This window comes from Crocodylus siamensis, chromosome 1 (genome assembly GCF_052110815.1).
Source record: "Crocodylus siamensis isolate JL-2025a chromosome 1, ASM5211081v1, whole genome shotgun sequence".
NCBI classification, from domain to species: domain Eukaryota; kingdom Metazoa; phylum Chordata; order Crocodylia; family Crocodylidae; genus Crocodylus; species Crocodylus siamensis.
Window position 1 is genome coordinate 305,466,729 of NC_143395.1, and position 12,894 is coordinate 305,479,622.

At 46.6% G+C, this 12,894-nt stretch overlaps 1 protein-coding gene across 1 annotated transcript in view; it reads right to left on the reverse strand.

Annotated features, from left to right (window-relative positions):
- LAMP1 (lysosome associated membrane protein 1) overlaps positions 1–12,894 on the reverse strand; it is a 40,946-nt gene that overhangs the window by 6,298 nt on the left and 21,754 nt on the right. The window contains exons 2-5 of the mRNA XM_090021920.1: positions 11,142–11,254; positions 7,134–7,347; positions 6,847–7,005; positions 2,155–2,372 (exon numbers count right to left, since the gene is read on the reverse strand). Coding sequence (XP_089878046.1) covers positions 2,155–2,372; positions 6,847–7,005; positions 7,134–7,347; positions 11,142–11,254 — 704 coding nt within the window. The remainder of the gene's footprint in view (positions 1–2,154; positions 2,373–6,846; positions 7,006–7,133; positions 7,348–11,141; positions 11,255–12,894) is intronic.

The following is a 12,894-nucleotide window of genomic DNA, read 5'->3' on the forward strand; positions in this document are numbered from 1 at the left end:
ACACCCAAATCATCCTTGAAGTAGGCTCAAATATTGCCAAGATAAAGGCAAAAAATGACTATGTTGTTTTAGACCCATCCAAAGCTCCCTAGAGCTAGGAGAATGAGGAAGAACATACCACCAGGGCTCTGACAGGTTGGTAGGCCTGACTGACAAACTCCCTCACACAACCAGCCATTTAAAACTTCCCATCATTTGGTAGGTTAGAAAAATTAGTGCTAGAATTTAATGTTGTAGAATTAGCTAACTAGGTTGCACAGAACAGAGTGATAACCTACAGTTAAAGTTGCTGCAGCATATTTCCCCACAAGTCAATGAACCACCATCTGGCCCACTCTGGTTCACATACTTCCCCTTCCAGCCAAGTTCACTGTTTTCAGCACTATACCACATTACCTATAACTCTTCAGATAAAACCACGTAAACCCAGACAGGGTCAGGGGACCGGCTGCTGCATTCTGAAGGCTTTTAAAGTTATTTTGTGACCAGTTCTTCAGACTTTCCAGTGAAAGTTTGCAGCCCACCCCTCTGCTTCAGACACCACAGCCGATAAAAACTAAGGTTGTACCTAGGATTTGCCTGAATGTCCTTTCCTCTGCTTCTTATTTCAGAGCAACCTTCAACCAAGAGGCTCTGAAAAATCCATAGCTCTTGATCTCACTAATGAACCTTTCCACTGTTTGTCAGAATACAACCACCTCCCTCAAACTGGGATTCCTGCTGCAAAACCAGCCATCTTTTTTTTAAATGGTCTAGGTCAGGGTACTCAACCCCTGGTCCACAGGCCAGATCCAGTCCACAGCATCATGTCATGGGAGCCCCATGGGCCAGATAAGTCTAGAAATTTGGTGGTACTGCTCCCCTGATGCCAAATCTCCAGACCCTGGAGAGCCTTGAGCCCTGCAGGTTGGATCCAGTGTCTGATCCCAGTGCACAGGGTTGGGTGGGGGTGGTACCAGACCCCATGGGCCAATCCCAGGATCCAGGGGGCAGGAGGGCAAGGTGCCAGGCCCCCAGACCCCATCTGGCCCAGAGAGGCCCTGTGCCACTTATCTAACCCGCAGGGCCAAAAGGGTTGAGCACCATGGGTCTAGGTGCCTATGCAGGAACCTGCAGGTCTGATAGCAGAGCTTCACAGGAGGAGGAGGAGGGATGGGATGCCAGGCTAAGTAAGGACAAATGGAAAGAACCTCTAGCTTCTGTGGCAAAGTACTAGGAAGCCTAGGAAGTCTGTACAGACTAAAATTCCACCTGCTAAAAATTAATCCAGGTCGACTAAAGCTGTGTGAAACTGAAAACTCATAATCGGAAATTTTGTATTCGACTGGTTTGGGGCCCTTTAACAATACCCAGAGAAACAACCAACAGTCTAGTTGTCACTTATTCTCTCTTGGAGAATTTGAAAGTTTGTTCTTATTCAGATACTACCAGACTAAATCGTGGTATTTAACAAGGCAAATTTAAGCTGTGTCTTCATTGCCTATTTCCGTGATTCACTTCTGCTGTTCTTAACTGTTTGCTATTCCCATGGCCTAGTGAAATGTATTGCATTTGAATTTAAGGCTCTGGCATATTTACCATCCTAAATAAAGTGGAAACAGGTAGGCCCTGTTCACATTGGTTTCAGATGGCATAAGAAAGTGTCATGCAACACCTCCTCCACTCACTCCTGCTCTATGTAAAACACACGCTGATAAAAAGGTGATCTATCCACTATTAGCCAAGCACTGGTTATGCCCAGCACCACTTGCGTGCATGCAAGTAGCACCAAACATGCACTTAAACGCACCCACATGACTTCTTTGGCATTTGATGCATGAGAAGTAAGGGGAATGTTTTCAAAGACACTGATTTCTAGTGACATCCAACAGGAGACAGACATGCCTCTAAGTTTTTTTTGTGGCCTGCTTGTGACACATCAAGGGAAAAAAACAAAATAAAACACATTTATGACTGGTTTGTACTTGTTCTACAGTCTCTGAATACTTGGACTATTTGTTTTTTTAGTTCATACTACAACTGAACTGAAACATAACCATGATTAAATACTACAGTTCTGTCTACAAATGAAGTATAGGGCACCTAAAATAATTATGCTGGCTCTCAATATAAGAAAGAATTTTAGGTTTGAAGGCAAGAATAAAGAACACATACCTTTCCGTCTTTCTTTCCATAGGATACATTAAGCTGCAACCCCATAGAAGCAAGTACACAGGTCCCGTTTTTACCAGTCACATTGTATTTACCAACCGCTGGGTTCTGTGGCAGTGTGGTTGGTGCTGGGCTAGTAGTGGTAGGCACCTGGCTAGTAGTCTGCCTGGCAGTTGTAGTAGCAATAGTAGTTTTCGATTTGTCTCCAGTACATTCAGATTCTGAAGAATGAAGGAAAAAGAAAAAAAGTGACAAATAGCAAGCAGAATGGCACAGACTACAGACCAAGTGGTTTAAGTTCCTCTTTAGTATTAAGAACCAAAAGATTTTAAATAAAAATTCTAGCTAATTGTACCCCTAATAAAATAAAAGCGACATACTGTGTCAGACCAATGATCCATCTGCTCAGTATCCTGTCTCCAACAGTAGCAGTAATAGATGCTTATACAGCAGCATTTCTCAACCCATGGGTCGTGACCCAAAAATGGGTTACAAGAATATATGAAAGGGCTGCAAACAAACTTTAAAAAAACAAACAAACAACTGATTCTCCTTCAAAGGAGAAACGTGGGAAACTGGCTTTCTTCCTTGCAGGCTGGCAGAGTTCCAGCTTGCAAGGGGCTGCTTGGGGCTCCCCCTGCCTCACACACATACTCTCTACCCCATGTACTTACCCCCTGCCCCACACACTGGGAGCTGGGACCTGGGGGCAAGAGGCAGCAGGTTGGGTGTGAGGGGCAATGGGTGTCAGGACCGGCCAATGTTTACAAATGAGTCCTGGTACAAAAGAGGTTGGGAACCACTGCTATAGAGGGAAAGCATTGAATTAGATATCACTAGAGTAATCCATCAATAGCCACCCTGGCACCCATCATTTATTTAGAGAAGCTACAAGAAACATCTCCAACCATAAACACAACCATTTATGTTCAGTAGCCAAGAACAGATCTTAACATCCATGAATTTATCCAGGCCCTTTTTGAATCTGGCTATGCTCTCTACCTCCACAACCTCCCACGATAATGAATTCCACAAATTAACTATGCTTTCCATTAAAAAAAGTCATCTCGTTCTTTTTCATGTCAGTACAAAGCTGGGGGACGTGGCCTTTGCTACTGCCCTTTCCACTTCCGCAGCAGGGAGCGGAGAACGGGCCGGCTGCGGTGGTCTCTGCCCTGCGCAGCTGCCCCCAGGGATGCTGGGGGGCAGAGGAGAGAATCAAAGGGCTCCAAGCAGAGAGAGCATCACAGCAGGGCCCCAGGGCCGTGTTGGGAGCGGGCTGCTCCTGGGCCTTTGATCCATTATCAGTACAAATGAAAAGCTGGTCAGTGTCACTTCTTTTTTTCCCCTAAGCACTCAGTTTTACAGCTTCTCAAAGCATAACTTAAAGAGGATGTCCATGTCCTTTTCATGTTCTGAAAAGCAGCTCATGGCAAAACAGAAGCTATTTAGCCATTAGTTTGTATTTTCACCAAGGAGTGGGTCAAAGTAAGCTGTATTTGTAGTAGTGCAGCCAGCTCCCTCTGCTTGCAGATCACAACAAGGCTAATCTGTTGGCTGCCTGCCCAATGGAGATTAGCCTGTAAGAGCCACCTCCTCTATCTGCAAGCCAGCCTTCAGGGAGCCTCTTCCTAATCTTTCCCTTCAGGCAGAAACCAGTTGTGACCAGGGCCTTATTTAATGGTTGCAAGGAGCCCTCCATTGCCTTGAAACAGTGGAGGCTTGAACATCTTCCAGAGGAGTACCAGGATAAGCTTCAGTTCCAAACTCCAATATAATCCAGAGGCTGCTCTGTATTGCTAGGTACTCATTAGTGGGAGCAACTCTTTATCAGCTCCATCCTGTTCCTTTCTTTCAGTTTCAAGAAACAGGCCTGCATACAGAAGCGGGTTCTCCCAAGTCCAAAACAGTTCCTGCTTTAGGCATCACCAATAAACTGCTCTTCTTTCTTTTCATCCAGGTCAGTAACAAAAGGGAAGGAAAGGTATCAGGATGCGTGGGGGGGGGGGGGGGGGGGACGGGACACGACAGGGAGAGGAGGCAGTGACTGCAGCTCCATACTGTTTGCCAAGAGCATTCAGAGACTCCTGGCAGCAAGTTCCTGGTTTTTAGAAGCTATTCTGCCAAGCCTCCCACATTGTAGCCTTTTAAATCAGCAGTAGAAGTCCCAGCAAGGAAAGTGCCACTATGCAGGATTATGTTTCAAAGCAGGATCAATGCGGAATGTTTGCAAAGAGAGACAAAAAGCACCATATTTATCCATTTTATGTGGATAAGTGAGACTTGCAGCTAGAGTTGCATTACTGTATTTGTTTCATTACTCAACTCCACGGGAACTACTTCTAGAGCTTAGCCTAGATGCTTTGCAGGTTACTGCTGGTTATGTGAACCAAGCAAAGATTTTAGAAAGATATGCCATAAAATTTCTCACTCCATAACTTTTATTGTGGGTTAGAGATAGAGAGGGACTCTCCCATGCTCATAGTTAGGGGTGCACCAATAAAGATTTTTTTGGCCGATACCAATAACCGATTATTAACCAGCCATATTGGCCAATACTGATCTGATGGCTGGTAAGTCTGTGGCGGGGGAAGAGGCGTGGGACGGCCAATTGAGGCCCCCATGGTGATGGAGGGAATGGGGCTGGGGCAAGGGCAGGTGCTGCCCAGCTTGGGCAGGGTGGGTTGAAGGACGGAGCCATGGGCAGCTCATATGGGCAGTGTGGCTCCCTACCTCTGCACGGACCCACAGGGGAGCCATGGGTGGCATGAGTCCCCTGGATTTGCACGTGGGGTGAGGACAGGCTGCATTGGACTCCTCCCAGTAGGGGGGAGGGGGCTGGACCAGGGCTGCATTCAGGGTAGGCTGGGGCAGGGATGGGTGGTGGCAGCAGTGGTGCTGAGAGGGGTGGCTACAGGGTGAGTTATAGCCACCCCAAAATTCCTTATAGCCCTCCCCCTCCCAGTGCCACTACCGCCCACCCTGAGGGCAGCCCCAGCTTAGCCCCCCCCAACCCCAAGCCCGCAGCAGGCAGCTTGCCCTAGCCCTGTGCACAAGTCTGGGGGGCACATGCCCCTCATGCCTCCCCTAGGGGTGTGCACAGCCACAGAGAGCCACCCCCCCCAGATTAGCCACCCATGGCTCTGTCCTGCACTCTGCCCTGGCTGGGCAGCGCCTGCCCCTGCCCCACTCCCTTGCCATGGGGGCATCAGTCTGCCTCCCCCCACCCACCCCTTCACTGGTCAGACGTTGCTCTTCAAGCTGCTGGGTTGCATTCCTGGCCACGTGCATGCATGCAGCATTTATCAGTGACATTAATGAGCTACACCAGCCAAAAAAAGCCGATTGCTGATAATGTCAATTTTTCTTTTATTGGTGCCAATCCGATATGGATCAATTAATTGGTGCACCTCTACTCATAGTTCATCTACAATCTACAACCATCTCAGAATACATACAAAATGCAGGTACGTCATCTTGGGTATCTTTTTCCATTTCAAGGGGAAATGGGGGCAAGGAAGCTTTTTCTTCAGTGGAAGAATGGGTTGTTCCCCTCCCTGGCCCACAGTGCTTCATGGAAGGCCTGTTGGGTCTTGGCTCAGAGCAGCTAACCATTCCCTCAAAGCATAAGGGCATGCCATTGTGTTCTCCCATCTGCTGATCAATCCCCCAGCTACAATTACTGCCAGCACTAACAACTCTGTGTGTTGCAACCTTGTAAGTTTAGGGAAGAATCTTACTTCTCAGAAGTCAGCCCCTAGATACAATCCAGATATGCATTTTCATGGAGGTCATTTTAAGTTCTCTGTAATATCTAAGAATATATTCAAACCAGGATGCAGAGCTGTACCTGGCCAGCAGAGACCAGTACTGAAATTACTGCACTTATTATTATTTGAAATTATCAAAGCACTACATGTCACACTGATTCTTCAGTAGGGCAAAAACTGAGCTGACTTCTTCCTGCAGACTTCCCTTCCAGGAGAATAACAGATTGCCACTAGGAGGTACTCCAGGTCTCCCTTTCTACAGTGGCAGCTTTTATTTGTTAAGTTGGGAGAAGACAGCCTGCCCAAGCTAAAAAAGACACATGAGAAGTAGAATTTCATGTATTAAACATTAACTGTGCCATCAGAATTGCACGCTGCTGACAAGGAGCATCAGGAATAGAAGTGGCTGAACCAGTCAAGTCATTCAACACTGGTATTTAAATTAAGGAAAACCTTACCCAGTTGTTACAAAAGGTAGGTATGACCTGGAATTTCTTTAACATGTAAAAACATCTGGAAAGGCAAGAGAGAAAAAACTAATAGGAAAGAGAGGAGACAATATTATGTGGAAAAGATGGGATAGACTGGAGGTATGGAAATAGATACTGATCACCCTTATCCTGAAAGTTGGTCCTATTTATCTCCACTAAATACTTGTCTTATGACCTGTAGAGAAACTCAAATAATACTTTTACAATAGTTTTGTTGATACATTGCCAGTTTCTTCTGTTGAGATATTTTCAGGCAGGAGAACTGAACTGAGACTATAAACCCATATCTGTAAAGTGGCCTTTTGTGATATTACACCAAGTCTCTTTTATTACTTATTTCTAGTGATGCAAACCACGAAAAATCTAGCATAAAGAAAGACTAAAGATTTGCTTGCTAGTGTTTCTTTGGTTTGTTTTGTAAAGGAAATACTTACCATTTACACTTAAGGTATTATTCACAAGATATGCTTCAAGCGTAACATTGCTAAGAGTAACATTGACATTCTTCATATTGACCTGGTCTGTACTGATGCATCGGTATCTTGTACCCAAGTTTGCCTGAATATCAGTTTTTTGAGAGACTTCCATTGTTCCTGTAACAGAACATTTACATTTGTTGTGACTATAATCTCTTAGACAACATTTAATAAAAAAAAAGTATTATACATGTATGCATCTAGAATAGTTAAACAATGGAAAGAACCGTGAATTTTCACCTCACCTGCAGTTGAGGAACCAGGGAAGAAAGCCACATCAGACAAACTGTAACTGAAGGTTAACTCTTCAACTCTGTACTGGTTTGAGGTCTTCATGAATTTCAGGCTTAAGGACTGTCCCATTCCAAATCCAATCACGAGAACAGGAGGTGTATCCCCTTTACCACAAGTGCTGTTGTGCAGTACAGTAGCATTTTGTGGAAGTACAAAATTTGCCATCTAAAGATGGTAAGATGAAACACACTTAAGAATTAGTAAATGCCTCTTTTAGTACTACTGCCCCCAACTTCCTTTCATCTACAGTAAAATCTCCATTAACCTTACAAGCCAGCATGCTCTGTTAACTGGCATGCTGGCTTGTAAGGAAAAGTGAAACCGGAAGTGCCTACTGTGGCACTTCTGGTTTCTCCAAGCCCTTACAGCCCAGAGCAAAGCTGCCTGCGCTGCTGAGCCCCCATGGCCCAGGGGCATAACAGGCTTCACGGGGCTTGCCTCCCTGTTTTGTGGGAGGGTCAGCGATGCCCCAGATGTGGCAGGAGAAGCAGTGCCCCAAACAGGCATTCCTGGGGGATGCAGGATAACAGAGCTTTTACTGTATATCAATGCACGGAGCCAGACTCAGTTACTGCAGGTTGAAATGTTCAAAAATATCAATATTCCAAAATTATGCACCATCTTATCTGAGGTAGTCCAAACACGGGCCATATCATTTGCTGCTCCCTTTTAGTTTTCACCATTGGAAATGTGTAGTACTTGCTCAGATCCTCTCCTTCAGCAGGTGGAATGCCATTCACCAGTTGAAGTAACAACTGCAGCATTTTTAACTATATTCTCTGCCTTTTGCTACGCAGCAGCTTCTAATGAGACGTCCCATGGGGGGGGAGGGAGCATGAGAGGGCAGACAAGATCATTAACATCCCACCAATTACACCTTTATAACAACTTAAAGACAGTGATGCCAAAGGTTCCAGCTCCAAATGCAAACTGTTTTCAAGTAAAATTGCTTGTCTAACATTATCCATGCGGTCTGTCCAATAAAAAGTTATCACTCAAAGAATCCTTGTCTCTTGCACGATCCTTGGACCAACACAGCCACAACATCACTACAACACTACCAAAAAATGAAAGACATCAAAGTCCTCTACTGATGCCCCTTGACAGTTGCCCCGACCCCTGGTCACCATCTTGGGACCAGACGTCCTACCCCCTGCCCCCAAAAAAACCCCTTTTGGGAGAGAAGGGGGGGTACTACCTTAAAACCAGAAAAAATACCCCAAATCATACACTAAAAGTCAAACACCTACTATAACATACCTTAAATTTTATTACAAAATATGTTTTTTTGTCATGATTTGTGTTTGCATTGTGTATATAGCAGCGATTACGTAATAACTAAAAATAACTTCTTAGTCTTATGTATTTGGGGGAGTTGTGTGTGCATATGGTGGGGTGTAGGTGTTGGTGCATGTGGGTGTATGGTGGGGCATTGGTGGTGTGGGTATATGGTGAGCTGTGGGGGGTTATGGGGCAGGGTTTTGGTGTGTGGCATTTGTAGGGTGTGGGAACCCCCTACACTCCCCCCTTGGCATAGCAGCAGCAGCAGACGCGCTGAGGGCACTCGTGCTCAGTGCAGGGGCTGGTGCTCAGCGGGACGCAGCTCCGGCCAACACTGCACATTGTGGTGAGGGGCGCAGCCTCTGCTGGGCAGACTATCGCCCCTGCTCCCTGCACTTGCTGTGCATGGGAGGGAAGTCCCAGATGCTGGAGCCAGTTGCCTTCCTCGCCCCCCCTGGGGGAAGACGCCTGGAGCTTCCCTCTCGTGCCATGCAGTGCTGGTGGGGAAGGCCTCCAGCTCCAGCACACAGGGCTTCCCTCCCATGCTGTGCAAGTGCGGAGGCTGCACATGCGCAGCAGGTAGCGCTGGTGATAGAAACTGCCCAGCAGAGGCTGTGCCCCTCGCCTCGATGTGCAGCACTGGCCAGAGGTGTGCCACACTGGGCGTCTGTGCCAGGCACGAGCACCCCCACCTGCTGAGGCTGCATACCATGAGGAGAAGTGTGTGGGGGAAAGGCAGGGGTCCCCACACCCTCCCTCGCACCCACACTCTGCCCATCTGAGTTCTGCGCTGCTGCCGCCAGCCCCACATTCTGCACTCCCACCCCCACCACTTCCCCACCTGCTGCCCAGAGCAACCTGGAGGCTGGGGAAGCTGAGCAGGTTCCTGGGGCTGCAGCAAGGGTGGCAGCAGTCCCGTCTGGAAGCTGTGTCGTGGCTGGGCCAGGCCCTTCTGCCCACAAGGGTGGGATCGAGGTGCAATAGGGTGTTTTGGGGGAGTGTGTACATGTGGATGCCGTGCTCCCACCATTGTGGGTGGAAGGGCTGCATGGGGCACAATTTGTTGGTGGGTGCTGCAGGGTGGATGAAAGTGCTTGGTGGGTCAGATCTGGCCCGTGGACTGTATTTTGCTTACCCCTGCCATACAAGCTTTTCTTTTGGTAACCGATACCCCTGGGAATCTCGCTCCTCTCCAATATCACAGCTCTACCCTCTATTCTTAATCATGGATGGGCATGCTCCCTTCCTCAGGCCTGATGAAGAACACCTTGCATTCAAAAGCTCGTCTAATTTTATCCAAACCATGTAGTCAGTCCAATAAAAAGATCACCCCCAAAATGCCCTTGCCATTAGACTTAAAAATGCAATTTCAAACACAAGTGAGGTGGACATTAAACACCAGAACCTCTGGCTGCCCACACCGTTTTTCTTTTTTAACCAGAAAAAGCAGCAGGTGTGATAACAAACCCTAGTCCTTACCCAAGTTAAAGCAAGGACAAGTACACTTCAAGAGAATAATCACAAGTCTGTTGCAGACGATTGAAAAAATTCAGGGGTGTCAAAACTCACCTGGGGCCCAGGCCAGAACCAGACAGACTATGGGGCTCCCTCTGGGCTGGATCTGGCCTGAGGCTGGAGGCCTGCTGCAGCAGCAGCATGGCAGAGCAAGTCCAGAAGGAGCCAAGCTCACGGTCAATGGCCCTGCCCAGCAGGGTAAGTGTCCTGGATTTTGCAACAGACCACACCCTCCCCAACTTCAGAGCCAGATAAAGAGGCTCCATGGGCCTAACACTTGACATCTTTGGTATAAGTGATTAGTTACTGACAAGCACAGACACAGGGAGAACTGTCAAACTCAACTGAAGACCTAAATGTACTTAACCTGATTTGGAGTGACCAGCATGCAGCCAGCTATAGGAATAGCATACCTGACAGCATATAAGGTCTGTATAATATGAGACCACCTAGGCTACTTGTGACCTAATGTAACAAGTGTGTCCTACAAGTGCACTAATAGAAAAGTAGTGAATGATGTTTTTCTAACTAGCAAAGCATAACAGAGATTTGGAAATCCTGCAGACTTAAAAAAAACCCCACAACTCTCAGCTACAGTGAGATTACGAGCTATCCATAAAAGCCCATCCAGAAGATATAGCAATCAAGGCAGAGATTTCCAAGTGGGAAAACAGTATATTAGGAGACAATGCACAGACCTAATGTTCAAAGCAATTCTTTTCCAGAGGTCATTTAAGTGAAACCTAACTATTTAGCATCATGAAGGAGAGGCCCTGCAGCATACAAAAGTCAAAGCGTCAGACTTGGCAACTAGTGTACATAAGGAGTCTTGTCAGAGCCAGTGGCAGGACTGGGGCTTGGTGCCACATAGGCAGGCTGCAAGGACCAAGTCCTGTGCTCACTACAGTGAAGGTACCTTTCATTGCGAATAGAAGCGCCTGGATTACTTAAGCCTCCACAGGCAGTAATGGACTACTTTAGGCATATTCCTTTGTGTGTCAGTCTTCTGACTTTTATTTCCTGATTAATTTAAAAAAGCAGCATGATTTTAAAGAGGGCTGTTTGCACAGCACGTTTTCTTGGCTTAATGATTGTTCAGACTTTCACTAGAGACTCCTCACCCCTGTAAAAGTGCCACACGGAATTTGAGCTACTGCTCTTACCTTTTGGTGATCCTTGGCAGGGTATTCCACTGAGAAGTTTACCAAGAGATCAGCAATTATGCAGATTTTACCACTCTCTTTCACTTCAAATGAGAAGGAAGTCTGTAGAAAACCTGTTAACAATGGCAAGTGGTTAGCTTCAAACTGAAAATGCGTCACAAAGAAAAGGATGGTGTTCATTTTAGACCCCAAGCAAGAACAACTCTGAAACAGAAACAAGAAAGAGCTCTGGCATGGGAAACTGACAACAAGATACAATTCACAGAAGCTAGAAATATAAGTTATACATAAATGGGTTTAAATAATCAGAAACTGGTTTAAACCTGTAACAAAATGCACATAAGCCAGTTTCAAAATGGCTAAAACTGTTTTATGAAACTTCTGTCCCAGACCCCTTCCTGATTCAAGTTAAATCAGAGTCCCTCAGCATCCCAGCATACTTTGCAGCCCTGGGCTGTGCTGTGCTGTCTGCTCCAGAGAGCAGGGCTGGCCCCACCCCTCTGCTCCCTAGCCAGGCCAGTGAGGGCTGGCTGACAAGGGTGACAGGGGACAGGGCAAGCCCACCTGGGGATGCAGCCCAGTCTGCAGGGTGGGAAGTGGGAGGTCAACAGATGGTGGATGAGGAGTTAAACACTCCTTTCCCAACTCAAACATACTGCTGGCTGTTACTGTGGACTACAAATTCCAGAGGCACCTGGGAGCAAGAAGAGGAAGCGATGAGCAACCCTGCAGAGTCCTGCTGCTGTGAATCTGGACTGCAAATCCCAGAGACCTCAGGGGGCAGCAGGAACAGGAAGTGAACACACAGCCCATGCTGGCCATGTGCCAGAGAGACGTGCTCTACTGCCTCCTGGCTTCTGGCTTGAGTCACTGCAGGCATGTGGCTGCATTTCTTGAATCGAAGGTAAATGTCTGTTTACTTCCAATTTAATTTAATTTCTGCATATTAGACTAACCTGCAACAATTCAGCCTCAGGCTTTTTGACTGTCTGTACTTAAGCAGAAAGCCTGTAGTAGCATGATTTCACAAACCACTCTGCATATTGATTGCCACATCAGTTTGTGTCCCCCGCCCTCAACTACCCCATAAAATCCTCAAGTCTTCCATGGGGAAAACTTTTCCTCCACAGAAATACCAGCCTAGGTTGCATCTTTTAGCTTTGTAGGAGTCCCTTCCCTTCCTTTCCATTTCCTTTGCTAGTGGAAACAAAGGATTTTTTCCCCACCAACAGACTTGCCCAGTCATTTGCAGCTTACCATCAGCCAGTCACAGAGGCAGAGCAGTTTTAGTTAAGTAGCAACAAGACAGGATAAGATGGATAAGAATATTACCCTGTTAAATAAAATGCTACCCCCTTCCCTCAGTAGGGAAGTAATAAAAGGGAACTCCCATTTTCCAAGGGACTGCTGACAGAAATTCTCTTCCCCATTACTCCCCATGGGGAAAATAGTTGTATGTAAGGTGACCTGCCTTCTCCCCACAACCAAGCAGCAATTTCATTCCACCTCATCAGAACACTAAAGTATTTAAAAGATCACCTAAAAGGTTCCAGGTTGATGGGAATGATTGAAAAAGCTCCTCAGATGCAATGGAATTCATAAATAAGGGGTTGTGCTAAGATTCTGGAATAGAATCAAGGGCTAGTCTGCCTCAAGCATCTACAACAATTACATACTAACAGATACATTTATGAAGACAGACCTTTCCTCTGTCAGCTGCACACACGCCTTTCTACCTCAAAGACAGGAAACC